We start from the raw sequence: 20304 nt of genomic DNA, 5'->3' as shown, positions 1-20304 counted from the left end.
GAATATCACTGAAAGAGGGGACCTTCGTTTGTTCCTTATGAAAATAAGGAACAAACGAAGCATCAGCCTCAAGGATCTCATTAATCATTAATTAAAGGTAATTTCAATAAACTTTATTGTTTTCACATTTAACTTTTTTTTTCTTCAATTTAAGCAGCTTCCGCACTAGTAGGTGCTGTATTAATGGAGATGCAGAAATTCGTTAAATTTAAATTATCTATGTATTAGCATACATAAAGTATAAATAAAAAGATAAATTTAAGTACATATTTTTAACAAACCCACCCCTCTAAAAATTACTTCGCACTTGCGCTAAATTGAGTTACTGCAGCACCGATGGGCAGTAAGGAAATTTTACCCTCAACAAAGATACAAAAGTGGACGGTAGATATTAAAAGGTTGACAACCCCTGGTCAATGCCACTCATAGGTTATAAGAAATGTGATGTCACTCTTGGGGATGCAGAATTTAAATTTAGCAATTATAAAGTGTGTAGAAAGAACAGACATGACAGAAAGATGGGTTGTGTTTTTGTTAAGAAGCACATGGATAATAAAACAGTACAGCCAGAAGACATAGGTCAATGTAACATTGAGCCAAATACTTGAAAAACAGAAATAGTGATAGGAGCCTTTTATAGACCAAATGAGTACAGCGAACATAATGAACAACTAAGTAGACAAATAGAGCAGGCAAGCAAATCAAAATGCCTTGTCATGGACAGATTTTAACTTTCCAGATATTGATTAGAATTAGGCGGCAGTTTTCTCAGTAGAAGAACATTTCTCAATTTGCTGGATAATTGTTTTCTACACCAATGTTATAGAGGACACAAGAGAAAGCAATGTCCTTGATCTGTTATCAGTAGTAATGGAAATGGTAAATATATTGTGTGATAGGCGGAATAGGACCGAGTGTATCTGCCAAGGATAAAAGTTAATGATGTTGTAAAACAGCTATCATCTTTTAAGGGTACATTCTTTTCTGATATTCTTTTACACATCTGTAGTAGTGATATTAAGATAGGAGATCTGAGGATTTACTTAACAGATGTTGGGCAACACTGAGAAAAGGGGAGGTTTCTTTAGTGTAATCTATGGAATAACTACTTATTATCCTGTTAAGGATGCTGACAAACTGAATAAATATTTTGCATCTACATCCACATGTGAAGACAAACTTAAGGGATTCCAGAAGTATGATGCAACTATTGGGAGCTAAATGATTTTATAATAACTGAGAAGAAAGCTGAAGACAAATTATTGAACCTAAAAGTAAATAAGGCATTTGGGACTGGTGGAATCTATCCATATATTGAAAGAAGCAGCAAAACAGGTAAGCAAGCCTTTGGCCATAATTATGAGGCATTCTCCAATCGTATAGAAGAAAGACCCTTTTATGGTGAGAACCTGTATGAGTTAAGCTGGAAAGCGTGAAATTAGCAATATTGAAATTTCAGAGAATTGTTTATTAGAAAAAATTTTGAGCCTTAAGGTGAGTAAGGCTGCTGGAGTTGACAGCATATACCCAGTAATTTTGAGGGAAGCATCAAGATTGTTCACTGAACCATAAGTTTAATTATGAGGGCATCACTGGACTCAGGAGATATTTGGATTGGTTGGAGCAGTGCCAGTACATACAGGTAATACAGTGACGTGGATAACTATTGACCATCCTGATAGGCTTAAGGGTTGGTCAGAAAAGTGACAGTTATATTTTAATGCAGCAAAATGCAAGTATTACACTTAGGGAATAGCAACTCTAAAATAACTACACACTTGGTGCAGTTAAACTAAACATGGTAGAGGAAAAAAGATATTTTGAAGCCATGAAGAAGTCAGATATGAAGTGATCCAAGCAGTGTAGACAGGTCCAAGGATCCTATTGATGAATTACACTGGTCTACAAAAAAAATATTTTTTTTGCTTCTTGTTAAACTTCAGGGTGATTTTTGTATATTTGATATTGATGAATTCAAATATGACAACCATATTGCTGTAGCACCAACCAGTTTTAAGGGAGAAGAGGTTAAAGTCAAAAACTAAGTATTTAGTAAAAAAAAAATATATATATTTTAAGAAAATGTTACATATGGTACTAAATGAACATTGGGTCTGTTAACCTTATTCTATTTACAAAAATTGTAGATCTGAAAACAAAACATTTATTTTGTCATTTTTGGCCTTTTATAATCGTCCGTTGGTATCTCCCTTACTAGATTCCTACAGTAGTCTGCCAAAATATTTGAGCTCCATTTTCCCTATTATATTTTTTCCATTTGAGAAATATCTTGGTGAAACTTTTCACTGTGTTCATTGGAGACCATTCCCAAGTTTTCAGGAAAAAAGTCTAAATGGGAATGTAGGAAATGAAGTTTTAACATGTTGCATCCCAACTCTGTGTATGCTAAAATTAGCTCACCACAGTGTCACTGTAATTTTGTGATTTCTCATTCCTTAAAAAGTTCTGGCAGACATTTTCCAGGCTCTTATTTCTGTAGCATTTAATTTTTTAGTGAATTCCACATCTTGGAATAGCAGTTTGATTTGAGAACTCACAAAAATTCCCTCTATTATCTTGGCCTCGCTGATTCGTGGAAACTTTTGCCTCAAACAGGACGATCCTTCTCCTTTTTTGTCCATCGCTTTCACAAATGTTGTTATCAAACTTAGCTTGATATGCAATGGAGGCAAATAGATTTTTGACTTATCCACCAAAGGAAGGTGTGCTACATTTTTCTGGCCTGGAGTAGTTTCTAAATGGTCTGGCAATTTTTTTAATCCTGTAGTGGCAATCTTTTGCTCATCTGTCCCACTCACATAAAAAGCAGCAGTATTTAGTGTATCCACCTTGCAACCCAGTTGGCAAAGCTAACACTTTTAAGTCGGCACAGATACAACAGGAGAGATTGTTTGTACAGGGATGGAATACACTTAAATAGAATAGGTGCAAGAATATTTGCTGAGGCTATCAAGGCAGCGTTAAGTGGGTCGGAAAACTGTTAGCTTGGGGAATTCACAGACTAATGGATTAATAGTAGCACAGGCAGAGGTGAAAGTGATTCTTGCACTGCATCTATTGGAATGAGCAGCAGCCTGGAAAACGAGTTACTGTGGATTTCAAGGGCTGCTGGGAGTAATCATGGAACAAGTAAATACATGAGTTGTGTTAGGGTAACTAAGAGTAAGAATAAGTGTACGTGTATGTATATTTGCATGTACACCAATGCTAGGAGTATAGTAAATAAATTTGAAGTATGGTCAAGATATCAAAGGCGGATATTGTTGGGATATCAGAGACGTGGTGCCACATGGATATAAGAAGTGTAGAATTGGAATTTGTGGGGTAAAATATATACAGGAAGGATAGACAGAGTAGAAGGGGAGGAGGGGTGATGTTGTTAGTTGAGAAACACATAAAATCTAAGGAAGTGCATCCAGTTGACATGGGTGAACAGTGCAGTGTTGAGTCAGTTTGGTTATGACATAAGCACTGGGAAAGCTAAATTGAGAGTAGGAGTATGTGTTATAGGCATAATGACTGTGATGAGTACATTGAACAACTGTACAGGAATATAGAGTGGGCCAGTAAATCAGATTGTCTTATAATGGGGGATTTTAACTTCCCAGATATAGACTGGAACTTGGGGGTTGATCACTCACACACCAGCAAGATTTTGTGGATTTATTGGATGATTGTTTTCTACAGCATGTTCAAGAGGCAACCAGAGGGAGTAATACTCTTCATCTGATTATCAGCAGTGATTCTTCATGCATTAAGAATCTGCAGATAAAGGAACCACTAGGTGGCAGTGATCACATTGTACTGATGTGGGATTTACTTAAAGACTTAACTACCATCAGGGGTAAGGGGAAGGGTTTTTGCTTTTTTTTTTCCTAAAGGTGACTTCAGTCTTCTCAAGGAGTTTTTAAATTCTATATAGTGGGACCAACTGACGATGTTACCAACAGGAAACTCTAAATGGGAAGCATTCAAGGAATTAATATTGGAAGCTACTAGGCTTTTCATACCAACTAAGAAATACTGTTCAAGGTTTAGGCCTAAATGGATGTCAGATGACCTAATGAGAGTCTTGGCAGGCAAGAAAAATGCAAGGGACACACAAATTTTCAGGAGGTATTAGGCAAGCAAAAGCAGAATATGAGAAATTTTTGGTAAACAATGCAAAGGAAAAATCGGAAAGACTTACTGTAACCTACTGTAAACTCTAGAAGGAAGGTGATGAATCAGATTGGTACACTTGACAGCGACAGTTCAATTTTTGATGAAACTTCTCAGGTAGCTGACAAACTGAATGAGTATTTTGCATCTACATTCACACATGAGAAGGTCTGTAGGGAAGTGGAGGCCAGAAGCTTATCAAACTCTGGCAGGGAGTTAAATGATTTTGTAATAACTGAGAGCAAAGTGAAAGAAAAATTGTTGAAATTGAACATAAGAAAGGCACTTGGGACGGATGGGATCTATCCAGTTATATTAAAGGAAGTAAGCAAACCCTTAGCCATAATTATGAAAGCTTCCTTGGACCTAGGGGCGGTCCCCATGGACTGGAGATGTGCAAATGTGTTCCCAGTTCACAAAGGGGAGAATCAAAGGGTGACACTGGTAACTGCTTGGTTTATGGGGTAGCATTTTATTTGCTTGATAACAGGGACTTGATAACAGAGACTGCCTCTACAGGGATCGGATACACTTAAACAGAAAGAGTGCAAGAATATTTGGAAAACTGCTACCTTGGGGAGAATTCACAGACTAATTCACAAAGGGGGTTCAAATAATTATAGACCTGTTAGTCTAACTTCTGTTCCAGCTAAAATAATGGAGTCACTGGTTAAGGAAGCAATGCAGGATTATCCAGACAAGACTGCAGTTATAGTTCAGACAAAACATGGATTTGTTAAGGGGAAGTCTTGTCTGACAAATATGATTGGATACTATAATGTGGTGGCGCCTCCGTAGCCGGGTGAGCAGGAAGCAGCAGTGCGTAGTACACGCTTCTTGATTAGACCGTGGTTCGAGCCCATGACCACCAAATACGGAGGATACGAAAAGGTCGGGGAATGACCACCGCATATCCCCGGAGCAATATGGCCTTAGTTGCTAATGCTCCTAAAAACCAAATAACAACAACAACAAACTATAATATGGTCACAAAGAAACTGGATGAAAAGAATTATTTTGATATCGTATACTTTGATTTTCAGAAATCTTCTGATGCTGTGGCATGTGGAAGACTACTGTACAAATTGGAGCAGTATGGCATTAAGCGCAAGTTGCTACAATGGAGAAAAATATGGTTGAGTGGGAGAAGACAGAGAGTGGTTATCAATGGACACTGCTCTTCATGGACTACTGTTGTTAGTGAAGTCACCCAGGGTTTTTTGTGGTAGACCCATTGTTGTTTTCAGTATTTATCAATGATATTGATGAAGGTATTTCGGGTTAATGACTAAGTTTGCAGATGGTATGAAGGTTGGCAGGGTTGTTAATGACAGTAATGATAGTAAGCTACTGCAACAGGATCTGGAAATGTTGGGTGGTACTACCCCGAGTGTAGTACCACCCAAACATATCAATTGGGTGGTACTACACTCAGGGTGGAGAATGAAAAGGACCTGGAAGTAATTGTGCAGTCAGATATGAAGTTTTCTGAACAGTTCAAAAAGGCTGCAAGTATAGCTCATGGTGTCTTGTCATTGATATACCGAAATTTTGCTAGCAGGATTAAGGGAGTGACTGTCCCCTTGTATAAGGCAATGGTCAGGCCACACCTTGCATACTGTATACAGGACTGGAGGCCTCATTTTAGGAAAGATGTAGAGCTGCTGGAACGAGTACAGAGAAGGGCAATGAGATTGGCGAGTGGAACAAAGGGTTGGTGTTCCCAAGAAAGGCTCAAGTTCTGCAAATTGCAGCGTCTGGAGACTAGGCACCTGCGAGGTGATCTAATTGAAGTGTATAAGGCCTTCTTGAATGGATTGTGCAAGCTCGATACTAATGGGATTCTTCCTCTTGCTCAGATTACTCACTTGAGAGGACATAAATTCAAATTGAGGACAGTTGTAGAATAGATGTGCAGGAATTCGCCTTTAATCAGCAGGTAGTTGATAGTTGGAACAAACTTCCATCTCTTGTAGTGGAGGTCAGCAACTTAAATAAGTTCAAGGCCAAACTAAACAAACATTTGGAGTGAATGGATGGTGAAATGGGAAGGGTTTTGTTTTTCTTTTTTTTCTTTTTTTTTTTTTTTGGCTGATGCTATAAGCTTGCTTTCTTACATCATATACCTGTACTAATGCTAATATTCCATTTGTATTCTTGATAGCATATTTTTTGCAAAAGAACCTGTAAGTCTGTTTGTTTCATTTGTTTTAGTAAGTTGTTGGCGCATCGGCTTCTGTGGCCATAATGTACCTCCGAAGGTTTTTACAGTACTGTGATCCAAGCCCGAGGCGGGATTCGAACCCGCGACCTTTGGGTTGCCAGGCAGGCACTTTACCCACCCGGATAGCCCGGTCGGCAACCTGTAAGTCATCATATGTTTCTTTCATATGAGTTGCATGGGACAATGGTTTAGATGAATATATATTTCCGTTATGGAGTAAAACTGCTTTCAAACTGACCTTGGATGAATCAGTGTCACTGAAAGGGATTTCATCCCTTTCAGTGATATACCATCCCAATTCTCAAAGTGGTGTGACATGCAACACCACTTTGAGAATTGGTTAAGGTGTTGAATTAATTTATCATAAATTTAATTTTACTCTACCATTTAAAATTCTTTTTTCTTTAGCACACTGTATTATGATTTTTACAGTGCTAATTTATCTAAAGCTGCATGGGGTGTTCAAGAGAAAAATTCATCACAATTAATGATTCGTTCCTATGAAGCAGGAGTCCTTTTTCTTCCACAAAAATTTGTAAGTGTTTTATTTATTATTATTATTATTAACTTCAGTAAAAGTGCAATATGTTAAGGAAAAATTAAAATAAGAAAAAAAATTCTTATGTTATTTCCAGACATCTCCATCAGATCATTTAAAATATAGTAAATGCAAATCCCTTTAATTGATATATTTATTACTGATGTTTTTTTTATTCTCTATTGTTATAATAATGGAGAGCTATCTTTCAATTTTATTAGTCATAGGGAAAAGTAGTAGTCTGAGGAAGCTAAATTCAATAAATATACTGTGTTTATTATAATTATATTATCCATTTGGCCATTGGTCAGAATTTGTAAATGAGAAATTGAGCACCACATAGTTATCAAATATATACACATTTGCTTCAGTAACATTCCATTAAAAAAATAAATTTTAAAAAATCAGAAAAAAGCTACCTCAAAATATAATTATATTACTAACAATTGAAGTCAATACTATCAGCATATAGAAATAAAAGCAAAGGCTTTTAGATTTTCATTTTGCTTTTTTCCTTTGTGATCAATAAAGAACCCTTTTCTGCAGCCTTGAAAAACATTCCAGTTTTTTCAAGGCCTTCAATTGCCTTACACAATGTAAAAATAGAATTCCCCTAGAGAGGAAAATGCATTATTGATATAACATTTTAATTTGACATTACTAATTTATTTTATTCAGAATGTGGAATCTGAATCACAGTTTTTTGGTATAATGAATACATCAAACAATTTATCCTGAAAGCTTGAAATATGCAACAAGTCAATTTTCTGAACAAAACATATGTGATACTTTACTATAATTGATCGCTGATTATACTCTTGAATGTCAGTGGAAAAAATCAAGAACATAATTCTACATAGCTGTGTTCAGGTAACTTTAATAAATTTTTAATTTACCAATTAACTTGGTAGAACAGCTATACAATAAATAATTAAAAAGTAAGAGTAACAAACATGTTCATAATAAACACCTACGGAAAGCTTGCTGTAAATATTCACGTAGCCATCAAGGAAATTTTCTTCTACAGGTTTATTTACAGTCCAATGCAAACAACATTACCCAATGAATGATACCCTTCCTTACTTTAGATGACAATAAAGATTTTACTATTATAATGATTGATTGATAAAAAAAATATATCAGCTAAGGTTTATTTTCAGAGGATATATATATATATATATATATATATATATATATGTAAGGAATGAAAACTCCTTTAACTCACATTGATAACTTTAACTCACATTAACTCACATAGGTATCAGCAACATGAGTTAAAGGACTATAATTGGAAGTTTAGAATATAAGACAAATATATTCTAAATATATAATATATAAGACACCATTCACCCTGTCAAAACAATTAAGGAAGCCTAAAATCTCCCTGTCAGCAACAATTACACTAGTCAACATGTAAAATGTTACCAAAACGAAAATACCCAATCTTGACTAATTTTATGCTGCTGAACATGAAAATCACATTACAATTTGTCGATTTTTTTTTTTTTTTTTTTTTTTTTTTTTATGAGAACCCCAAACACGAGAGGTATTATAACCTATAGTACTTAGTACCGTGCTTGGGTTGGAGGTTGAGAAGACGAAAGAAGATATTTGTTGACATTGGACTTGAACTTCTGTAGATTGTAATTTTCAGGAAATACGTATGAAGGAAGCTTGTTCCAGAAAACGGCAGTTGAATGAATAAATGAGGAAGATGAAAAGTTGGTTCTGTGGGTTTGAAGTTGGACAGTAAATGGATGTTGGCTGGTGGCGGCACGTGTTCGGACTGTTTTGGAAGAGAGAGCGGGAATTATAGAAGCCAATTCAGAAGAACAGTGCGCATGGAAGTATCTGTAGAAGAGGCATGCAGCAGAAACAGTGCGTCTATGAGAAAGCGAGTGGAGAGACTCTGTTAGAGATGAATCATTAATTAACCTAACTGCCCTCTTCTGAATGGAATCAAGAAACCTGAGAGAGGTTTTGGGGGCACCACCCCAGATGTGGGAATAATATTCCATGGCAGGGCGGATTTGCGATTTATACAGAGTGAGCAGCTGTTTGGGAGAAAAGTAACGCCGAGAGCGAAAGAGAAAACCAAGTTTTTTAGATGCAGAGGAAGCAATATTTGTAATGTGCTTGTGCCAAGAGAGATTAGAAGTAGGGTAATCCCCAAAAGAGATATATCATTTTGCCTAGAAATCGGAGTGTCACTAAAGATAAGCATAGGAGCAGAAGAATCCTTTTTGCGAGATATAAGACAAGATTGAGTTTTAGAAGGGTGGAAATCAACTAAGTTGTCTTTGCCCCACTGGAGAATTACCTGAAGATCGGCATTTAAGGAATTGGCAGCAGATTTTTGAGAACTTGAAGCTGATTGAGCTGGACAAGGTTTCTCAAAATGGAAAGTTGAATGCAATGTGCTATCATCGGCAAAACTATGGATAGGATTTCCAGTCAATGGAAGAAGGTCATTGATATACAAGAGGAAAAGAGTGGGGGAAAGAACTGAACCTTGGGGGACACCGGCATTAGTGGAGAAGTTAGAAGACAAGAGAGCCATCTACCATCACCCTCAGTGAGCGATCAGAGAGAAAACTGGATAACCAATTACTAAAAACAGTTGGCAAACCATAAGATGGAAGCTTGTTTAGAAGACCTTTATGCCAAACACGATCAAAAGCCTTTGAGATGTCAAGAGCAACTACTTGTGTTTCACCGAACCTTTCCATTGAATTAGTCCATAAATGGGTAACATAAGCCAGAATATCACCAGTGGATCGACACTGACGGAATCCATACTGGCGATCGTTGATCAGATGGAAGGTTTCTAGGTAGTTTAAGAGTTGGCGGTTAATTGATTTCTCCATTACTTTAGAAAGAGTAGAAGTAATTGCAATGGGACGATAATTGGATGGGAGGGATTTGTCACCCTTTTTAGGAACTGGCTGGATATGAGCAAATTTCCAAGCAGAAGGAAAAACACCTTTGAAATAAGAAAGTGAAAAAAGGCGGCAAAGAATAGGAGTAAGTTCAGGAGCACAGGTTTTGAGAACAAGTGGAGAAATACCATCAGGACCTGGAGCTTTCTTAGCATCAAGATTCATCAAAATCCTTCTGATATCCTTTTGACGGAAGACCACAGGAGGCATTGAATGGAGCGTGTTAGGAATGGTGGGAGGTGTTTTACCAAGATCATTAATACATGAGCTCAAAGAAAAATGGGATGCTAGCAGGTCAGCTTTATCCTTGGCTGAAGTGACTACAGAACCATCTGGTTTGGACAGAGGTGGGAGCAGAGATGGGCAAAAGTTGCGGCCAATAGCTTTGGCAAGAGACCAAAATGCTCGGCTACCATTAGGGCAAGAAGCAAGTTTTCTACTCTTAGCCTGTTCAAACTGTAGTTTGGACTGATTAATAACTGCTTTACAATTGTTGCGAGCTTTGGTGTAGGCAGAAAATGAAACTGAAGAATTAGAAACAAGCCAATTACGATATGCAACGCTCTTCTCTTGGACAGCCTTAGCACATTTATTGGAAAACCAAGGTTTAGATAAAGGACGAGATTTTAAAGTGGAGTGTGGGATAAAGGATTCCATTCCTGCAAGAATAATTTCACTGACACGATCTGAGCAAACGTTGACATCAGAAGTTTTGAAACAGTAATCAGACCAAGGAAAAGAAGTCTCGCAGGTCATCCCATTTTGCATTCTTGTAATGCCAAACAATACGAGGTTGGGAATAGCCATGAGATAAAGGTTCCATTGGAGAAGAGACAATCACCAAGTTGTGATCTGAAGTGCCTAAAGGACCTCTCACTTCAACCTTGTACTTAGAAGACTTCAACTTCTTCTTCTCACTTCAACCTTGTACTTAGATTGGCTCTTGTTTATGAATTACAATTGGTCTCATATTAGCGAGTTACTCTACATTATCAACTATGGCTCTCGGTAAAATGCATAGCAACACTGCAGTTTGAATACCACCATGCTCTTATCATGCGATCAGCAACTGTTGCCTTACTCTGCATCATGTGATAAGTTGTTGGCACCCCAAATGCATCTTCAACTATGTTGCAGTAAGCAGCAGAGTTGTTCTCTGTGAAATTCCTACTTTTTACACAGTATTTTTGTTGTGTAAGATTAATATGCCCTTAATTGTGTGAATAGTCCAGATGACTTCTGTTACATAAGTAGAGAAGTCATGTTAGCTTCAAGAAAGCATCCCTTAACTCGAGCCATAAAAAAGGGCCTACTTGTACTTTGGTTGTAAAGTAGGCGACTAGGACAAGAACTGGGCTCCACACATATGCTGCACTACCTGTTCATCAAAACTCAACGCGTGGGTGAATCGAAAGGGATGTTTTATGCCTTTTGTAGTGCCCATGATATGGAGGGAGCCAACAAATCACGTCACACTGTTACTTCTGTATGGTGCCTCCTATTAAAGAATGGATGACAATGAAGAAAAAGCAGACGGTGACATATCCAAATATACCATCTGCAGTTCGTCCCATGCCTCGTGGTAATGTACTACCTATTCTTGAACCACCTGACCATTATTCTGTACACTCTGATGAAGATGAAGACACTGATGAACATCAACATGATATACATGAAGAAGTACAGCAGCCGTCTACATCAAGGGATCCACCAATTTGTCCAAACCTTTATCCTTCTGAATTACATAAAATCACAGAAAGTGAGCTTAATGATCTCATCAGGGAGCTCAAACTGCCGAAGAAAAAGGCAGAGCTTTTGTCCTTGAGGCTACAACAGTGGAATCTTCTGGATCATTCTGTAAAAGTGACAATGTTTCATACTTGAAATAAAAATTATAATAAATTCTATCAAACAGAAGGTGAACTCACTGTTTGTAAGGATGTTGATGGTATAATGGCAGCAATGAACATGAGGCATGTTCCCGAAGAATACCGGCTATTTATAGATGCTTCTAAGGTTAGCCTTAAAGCTGTGTTATTACACAATGGAAATATGCTGCCTTCAGTGCCTCTTGTGTATGCCATCCACAAAAAAGAAACATACACAAACATGGGCAATATCCTCTTAGGTGTACGCTATCAGAAGTATGAGTGGTAGATATGTGGTGATTTAAAGGCAATCAGCATTTTATTAGGACTACAAAAGGGTTACACTAAGTGCTATTGCTTTCTCTGCAACTGGGATAGTCGTGCCAAGGATATGCACTACAAGAAGAGAAGTTGGCCTCAACAAAAATCATTAACACTTGGAATGAAGAAAGTGCATTTGAACGGTAGATCCAAATCAAGTTTTGCTTTTCCATAACACTAAATCAAACTGGGGCTCATGAAAAATTTCATGAAGGTTTTGGAAGTGAACTGTCCAGCATACACACACTTGCAAGAGAAATTCCCAAGACTTAGTGCAGAGAAGATTAAGGCAGGCGTGTTCATTGGTCCACAAATAAAGCAACTTTTCAAAGACAAACAGTTCGAATGTATCCTTAGTGATAACGAGAAATCAGTATGGGAAGGCCTTCGAAATGTTTCAACTGGTTTTCTAGGAAATGTAAAAGATCCATTTCTTGCACTCACACCTGGATTTCTTCCCACCAAACTGTGGTGCCATCAGAAACGAACATGGTGAGCGCTTCCATCAAGACATGACAAAAGTAAACAGAGTGCCGCCACGTTAACCGATTATTGTTGGATGGTGAAAGGGGATACTCCCGAAGCTAAATGCAAGCGAAAGGCAAAAAGGTCCCATTTTCAATACAGGTATGTTCATAGCTACATCTTACTACCATATAAATAAAAAATATCTTGTATAAATATAAAAAACTACATTTTTCAAAAACAAGAGCTAATCTGCCATTTTAAGCATTATTTTCATGTTTAGCTCTCCAAAATCTATAAAAGTAAACTTACTTTCATGCCCGTAATAAGATATAACCCAAAATTTGTTGTTCGGTGTTATTAAACACTAATGAGAGACAAATACAGAGACATGTCATGAACATCATAGAGGTTGATAATTAACAGAATTGATTGTATTACACTGAAGCTACAGCCATATTCATGTGCAGTTAAAAAGTGGACTACAACTTGATCTACCAAAAAACAATGTCAGCAGTTGACAGAGAAATCACAATCATTATAACACACTTTGAGTTACCAAGAACTCCCAGCTGATCAGGTGGAAATTCTTTACAGAATCAATAATAGCAGACTTTGAGGCCTGTTGGCTGTACACAGTACTTTTGTAAGTGTTAAACCTTAAAGTATTTAATATACTCATAGTACAAGGCTGTATGGATTTAGAAATAAATTTGAGAAATTATGGACTTGATGGCCAGCAGGCTTTGTATTGTGAGTTAGAATGTTATTTTTTTGTGTTTACTTGTAGTAGTTGAAAATCTACTGGCCACTAAACATAAAAGGCATTAATACTATGAGTTAGTAAGACTGTTCCAGGGCAAAATAATGGAGTCATTGATTATGGAAGTAATGTGAGACCAGCTAGACAAGAATGCAACTGTACTGCAGACACAGCATGAATTTTTTAAGGGGCAGTCTAGTCTAACCAATATGATAAGTTACTATGATGCGGTGACCAAGGAACTGGATGCAAAAAATAATTTTGACATCATATACTAAGATTTCAGGAAGCTTTTGATACTGTTGCGCACAAAAGACTGCTGTATAAACTGGAATAATGCCATATTAAGGGAGTTACTGCTATGAATAAAGGGATGGTTAAGTGGAAGAAGACAAAGTGGTTATCAATGGGCACTATACATAATATATATATAATAACAGTAATAAGTAATACATTTTATTTTGATTTATAAGTTTAAAAAAAACATAATTGAAATTAAAATATGATATATATTTAATGTAATTTAATCTAATTTAAAGGAAGAAACTAATTAAGACTAGTTAAAGAAGTAATGCAGAACCATCTTGTTTGACCAATCTGAATGAATACATTATGCAATAACAAAGGAACTAGATGCACGAAATACTTCTGATATCACGTATTTGGATTTCAGGAAAGCTTTTGATACCATTGCACATAAAAGACTGCCATAAAAATTGGAGCAGTGTGGCATTAAGAGCAAGTATTGCTATGGATAAAAGGATGGGTGAGTGGGAGAAGACAGAGAGAGTGGTTATCGTGGACACGGCTCTTCATGGATTAATGTTATTAGTGGAGTCCCACAGGGTTCGTTACTGGGCCTGTTGTTTTCTGTATTTAATATTCATAATGACAAAGGTATATCATGCTTAACGTCTAAGTTTTCTTCGGGTGATGCAAAGGTTGGCGGAGAGTGAATGACGGTATTGAAGGTAAATTGCTGCTGCAACCAGGTATAGAAAAATTAGGCAGATAGGTAAGAAATGGCAATTTAAGTTTAACATTGACAAATGTAAGTAACTGCATATGGGTAGCAGTAATCCCAAATTAACATACTAATTTTATAGTACTCCACTCAGGGTAGTACAAAATGAAAAAGATTTGGAGGGTAATTGTGCAGTCACGTATTAATTTCTCTGGGCAGTAAACACAAGCAGCCAGAACAGGTCATTGGGTTTAGTCGATGATATACAGGAATTATGCCAGCTAGCAGAGATGAGGAGTTGATTATCCAGTTGTACAAGACAATGGTTAAGCCCCATCTTGTGTATTTCATACTGTTCTGGAGGCTTTGTTTTAGGTAGGTATAGATCTGTTGAAATGGGTGCAGAGAAAGGCAGCAAGATTGGTGAGAGGGAAAAAAATGGTTCTTTTGTTCCTCTCACCAAAAAAACAACTTCAGTTCTGCAAATTGCAGCATCTGGACACTAAGCACCAGCAAGGTGACCTGATTGAGGTGTTTAAGGCTTTAAATGGAGTGAGCAAGTCCAGTGTTGATGGAATTCTTTTTGCTCAGCCTATATACATCAGGGAGCAAAAATTCAAAGTAGTATTAGCATTAGTAGAGGCATACGATGCAAAAAAGCAAGCTTATATAGCATCAGCCAAAAAAAAAAAAAAAAAAACCTTCCCATTTCACCCATCCACTCACACTAAAGGTTCGTCTAGTTCAGACTTGAATTTATTTTAGCTATCAACTTTCACAACGACAGATGGAAGTTTGTTCCAGAAATCAACCACCCACCGGCTAAAGACAAATTTCTGCACATCTATTCTACAACTATCCTTAATTTGAATTTATGCCCCCTCAAGTGCGTAATCTCAGCAAGAGGAAGAACCCCATCAGTATTGAGCTTGCTCAAACCATTCAAGGCCTTATATATCTCAATCAGATCACCTCGCAGGTGCCTAGTCTCCAGACTGCAATTTGCAGAACTTAGCCTTTCTTGGTCACCACAACCCTTTATTCCACTCGCTAATCTTGTTGCCCTTCTCTGTACTCATTCCAGCAGCTCTACACCTTTCCTGAAATTAAGCCTCAGACCTGTATGCAGTATTCATGGTGTTGCCTGACCATTGTCTTATACAAAAGGGTAATCAACTCCTTTTATCCCTGCTAGCAAAATTCCTGTATATTATTGACAAAGCCCCATGAGCTACTCTTGCAGACTGTGCACTGCTCAGAAAACTTCATATCTTACTGTACAATTACCCGCAGGTCTTTTTCATTCTTCACTACCCTGGGTGTAGTACTGCACAATACGATTTAAATTTGTATTGATTGATGTATTGTAAACTCCACTGACCTGGTGGTCATGCCGGAGTATAAGCAAGTACATTTAGTTAGTATGTTACTCTAGGACAGCGGTTCCCAACCGGTGGTTCACGAACCCCCAGGGGTTTGCGAAAGTGTTCCAGAAGATTCGCACTAAAAATTCTATAATGGCATCTGCTTAGATTTGCGTAGGTATATTATTGTTAACTACAAAATACACTGTGCTGCCATTTTATTAGGTACACCCCTGCTGTGCACATAAATGGTTTGTCCCACAATGTTGCGAGTCACATGACGACAGTTGTGGATATAAATTCAGCAGAACAACCTTTCTACTATCAGTTAAGCATACAAACCATAGCAAGAATGGGGAAAAAGAGTGAGCTAACGGACTTCGAACATGGCATGGTAGTAGTTGCAAGACATGCTGGACAAAGCATCTCTTAAAGGCAGTTCTCCTGAACTTTTCATGCACCACAGTTTCAAGGGTGTATCAACAATGGTGCAACGAACAGAAAACATTCTCTCAATGGCACTCCTGTGGAACAAAATCGCTTGTTGAAAGAGGTCAGAGGAGGATGGCTAGAATTGTGCAAGCAAACAGACGGCCCACAATGTCGCACATCACGTCAGAATACAACCTTGGTGCGCAGAACAAAATATCGCAACAGACCACTAGTCGCACTTTATCGCGAATGGACTACAACAGCCGACGGCCACATCGCGTACCTTTGTTATCAATGAAGAACAAGAGAGCATGCCTCCTGTGGGCACAACAACACCAGCATTGGACTATCAAGGATTGGAAAACAGTTGCTTGGTCTGATGAGTCAAAGTTCCTGGTGCATCATGTTGATGGAAGACTCAGAATTCGGCGAAAACAACATGAATCCATGGACACTAGTCGACATGTCTGACGGCTACTGTGCAAGGTGGTGGAGGCAGTGTTATGGTGTGGAGAATGTTTTCTTGGCACACGATGGGTCCATCGATACCCATAGATTCACGTCTGAATGCAAGACATGTCTAAACATCATTACTGACCAAGTGCATCCGTTCATGTTGACAGTTTATCCTCAGTCAGATGATTACTTCCAGCAGGATAATGCACCGGTGCCCAAAGTCCGAATCACTATGTAATGATTCCAGGAACATGACAATGACTTTTCTTTGCTGCAGTGGCCCATCAGTTCCCTGGATCTTAATCCTATTGAACATCTTTGGGATGCAAAGGGCTGTTCACTGCAGGCTTACACCTCCGCCGAATCTCAAGGAACTGTGTAACACACTCATGTCTGCATGGTACTCCATTCCTGCATGTTTTCAGCATCTTGTTCAATCCATGTCTAGATGAATTCAGGCTGTTTTGAAGGCTAAAGGAGGCTCAACACACTACTAGGTAGGTGTACCCTAATAAAGTGGCAACACAGTGTTATAACTAATTATAAACAAAGTAAAATCAAATTAAATAAAAAGTAAAAGAATTGTCAAAAAAGAAACTGCATCTTCCACAATTCCTTATAATTAGTTTACTATATTACAGTATATCATGTTAAATGAATATAAATATAAATACGTTACTCTGATACTCTTAAATGAATGTTTTAAATACTAATTTTTTTTTTGATTCTCAAGGACCATTGTTATGTACAGGTACTTTTTTCTTTTTTAGAACCTGTAGTACTTAGTACCATGCATGGGTTGAAGGTTGAAAAATTGAAAGAAGATACTTGTTGACATTAGACTTGTTCGTCTGTTGATTGTAATTTTCAGGAAATACATAAGAAGAAAGATTCTTCCAGAAAATGGAAATTGAATGAATAAATGAGGAAGAAGAAAAGTTGGTTCTGTGAGTTTGAACTTGGACAATAAAAGGATGTTGACTGGTTGTGGCATGCGTTCGGATTGCTTTGAAAGAAAGAGCGGGAATTAAAGAAGCCAATTCAGAAGAACAGTGCCCGTGGAAGTATCTATACAAAGGTCTATGAGACAGAGAGTGGAGAGATTTTGCTAGAGATGAGACTGTTGTGTGGTAGCATAGTGATATCATGACCGTCTGCCCCCACACTAGGTGGAAAATTCCAATCCGTCGATGATGCGAGGAATTTTAATGGGCTTTTTTCACTCCATGGCTGAGTTAGTCAGTTTCAGACGCAATGAATATATGGGTAGATGTAATCATTTACAGTTGACCCTAATATCATAATTTTTTTTTTTTTTTTTTTGTTAGAGATGAGACATTAATTAACCTAATTGCCCTCTTCTGAATGGAATCTAGAACCCTGAGAGGTTTTGGGGGCACCGCCCCAGATGTGGGAACAATATTACGTGGTAGGCAGAATTTGCGATTTCTACAGAGTCAACAACAGTTTGGAAGAAAAGTAATGCCAAGAGAAAAAGAGAAAACCAAGTTTTTTATATGCAGAGGAAGCAATATTTGTAATGTGCTTTATGCCAGGAGACAGGAGAGATTAGAAGTCAGGGTAATCCCCAAGATCTTGCTTAGAAATCAGAGCGTCATCGAAGATAAACATAGGAGCAGAAGAATCCTTTTGCGAGATTAAGACAGGACTGAGTTTTAGAAGGATTGAAATTGAGTTATCTTTGCCCCACTGGAGATCAGCATTTAAGGAAATGGTAGTGGATATTTGAGAAGTTAAAGCTGTTTGGGCAGGGCAAGGTTTCTCAAACTGGAAGGTGGAATGCAATGTGCTATCATCAGCAAAACTATGGATAGGATTTCCGGTCAGTGGAAGAAGGTCATTAATATACAAGAGGAAAAGAGTGGGAGAAAGAACTAAATCTTGGGGAATACCAGCATTAGTGGAGAAGTTAAAAGACAGAGAACCGTCTACCATTAACCAGTGAGTGGTCAGAGATAAAACTGGATACTCAATTACAAAAAACAGCTGGCAAACCTTAGGACAGAAGCTTATTTAGAAGACCTTTATGCCAAACATGATCGAAAGCCTTTGAGATGTTGAGAGCACCTGCTTGTATTTCACCGAACTTTTCCATTGAATTTATCCATAAATGGGCAACATAAGCCAGAATGTCACCAGTGGTTCGACATTGACAGAATCCATACTGGCAATTGTTGATCAGATGGAAGGTTTCTAGGTAGTTTGAGTTGACGGTTAATTGATTTCTCCATTACTTTAGAAAAAGTAGAAGTATTTGCAATGGGACGATAATTGTATGGGAGGGATTTGTCACCCTTTTTAGGAACTGGCTGGATATGAGCAAATTCCAAGCAGAAGGAAAAACACCTTTTTATAAGAAAGTGAAAAAAGGCAGCAAAGAACAGAAGTAAGTTCAGGAGCTGAGATTTTGAGAAATACTGTCAGGACCTGGAGAAATACTGTCAGTGGAGAAATACTGTCAGGACCTGGAGCTTTCTTAGCACCAGATTCATCAAAATCCTTCTAACATCCTTTTAAACGAAGACCCCAAGAGGCATTGAATGGAGTGTACTGAGAATGGTTTGAGATGATTTACCAAGATCATCAATACATGAGTTGGAAAAAAAATAGGATGCCAACAGATCAGCTTTATCTTTGGCTGATGTGGCAACAGAATCATCTGGTTTTGACAGAAGTGAGAACAGAGATAGGCAAAAATTGCAGCCAATAGTTTGGCAAGAGACCAGAATGCTCGGCTACTATTGGACAAGAAGCAAGTTTTCTACTCTTAACCTGTTTGAAATCTAGTTTGGACTGATTAATACTTACAAAGTATAAATGATACCTAATAATAAAAATTATTATTATGCTATGTCACTTATAAAAATGTAGTACTGAAAATATTTTTTAATAAAAATTCAATAATATACGATTTCAGAGAATATAGGCTTAGTGGTTCACTTTAAAAATATTATTTTGAAAGGGGTTCGCTAAAAAAATTTTATGTTGAAAGGGGTTTGTGAATCAAAAAAGGCTGGGAACCTCTGCTCTAGGGTTACTGCTACCCATATGCAGCACCTTGCATTTGTCAATGTTAAATTTCAGTTTCCACCTCTCAGCCCATCTGCTCAACTTTTCCAGATCCTGTTGCAATAGTGTACCATCTTTACTGTCATTAACACCCCTACCAACCTTTGTATCATCTGCAAACTTGGACATTAAGCTTGATATGCCTTCATCAATATCATTGATAAATACAGAAAACAACAGTGGGCCCAACACGGGCCCCTGGGGCACTCCACTAATAACATTAATCCACAAAGAGCATTGTCCATTGATTACCACTCTCTGTCTTCTACCACTCAACCATCCTTTTATCCATAGCAGCAATTTGTCCTTAATGCAATACTGCTCCAACTTGTACAGTAGTCTTCCATGTGCAACAGTATCAAAAGCTTTCCTAAAATCCAAGTACAGCAGACTTGAATTAATGGCACCCCAAATAACAGCACATTCAAGACAACTGCACATTGAGGTCGGACATACAGTGCAAATGTCTTGCAGTACCAGACAAAACGACAAGTCATGTGATTACTTTATTTTATTATTATTATTAGCTATATGGTGCAAGGAAGCCTAAGGCTTATGCCGCACCAGCCAAAAAAAAAAAAAAAAATTCCTGAGTTACCCTGAGAGAGAGAGAGAGAGAGAGAGAGAGAGAGAGAGAGAGAGAGAGAGAGAGAGAGAGAGAGAGAAGAGAGAGAGAGAGAGAGAGAGAGAGAGAGATG

General features: G+C 37.7%; 1 protein-coding gene across 2 annotated transcripts in view; it reads left to right on the top strand.

The window, feature by feature from the left end:
• Nucleotides 1–20304, top strand: part of gkt (tyrosyl-DNA phosphodiesterase glaikit) — a 317491-nt gene that overhangs the window by 260408 nt on the left and 36779 nt on the right. The window contains exon 14 of one of the 2 annotated variants that reach the window (XM_090376556.1): nucleotides 6839–6941. The exons of the other annotated variant lie outside the window; for it this stretch is intronic. Coding sequence (XP_090232682.1) covers nucleotides 6839–6941 — 103 coding nt within the window. The remainder of the gene's footprint in view (nucleotides 1–6838; nucleotides 6942–20304) is intronic. 2 annotated transcript variants of the gene reach the window in all.

Source organism: Mastigoproctus giganteus, chromosome 6, assembly GCF_048544385.1.
Source record: "Mastigoproctus giganteus isolate SK-2022 chromosome 6, ASM4854438v1, whole genome shotgun sequence".
Lineage (NCBI taxonomy): Eukaryota > Metazoa > Arthropoda > Arachnida > Uropygi > Thelyphonidae > Mastigoproctus > Mastigoproctus giganteus.
Note: the sequence above shows the minus strand (reverse complement) of the source record. Positions and strands in the feature narration are given on the sequence as shown.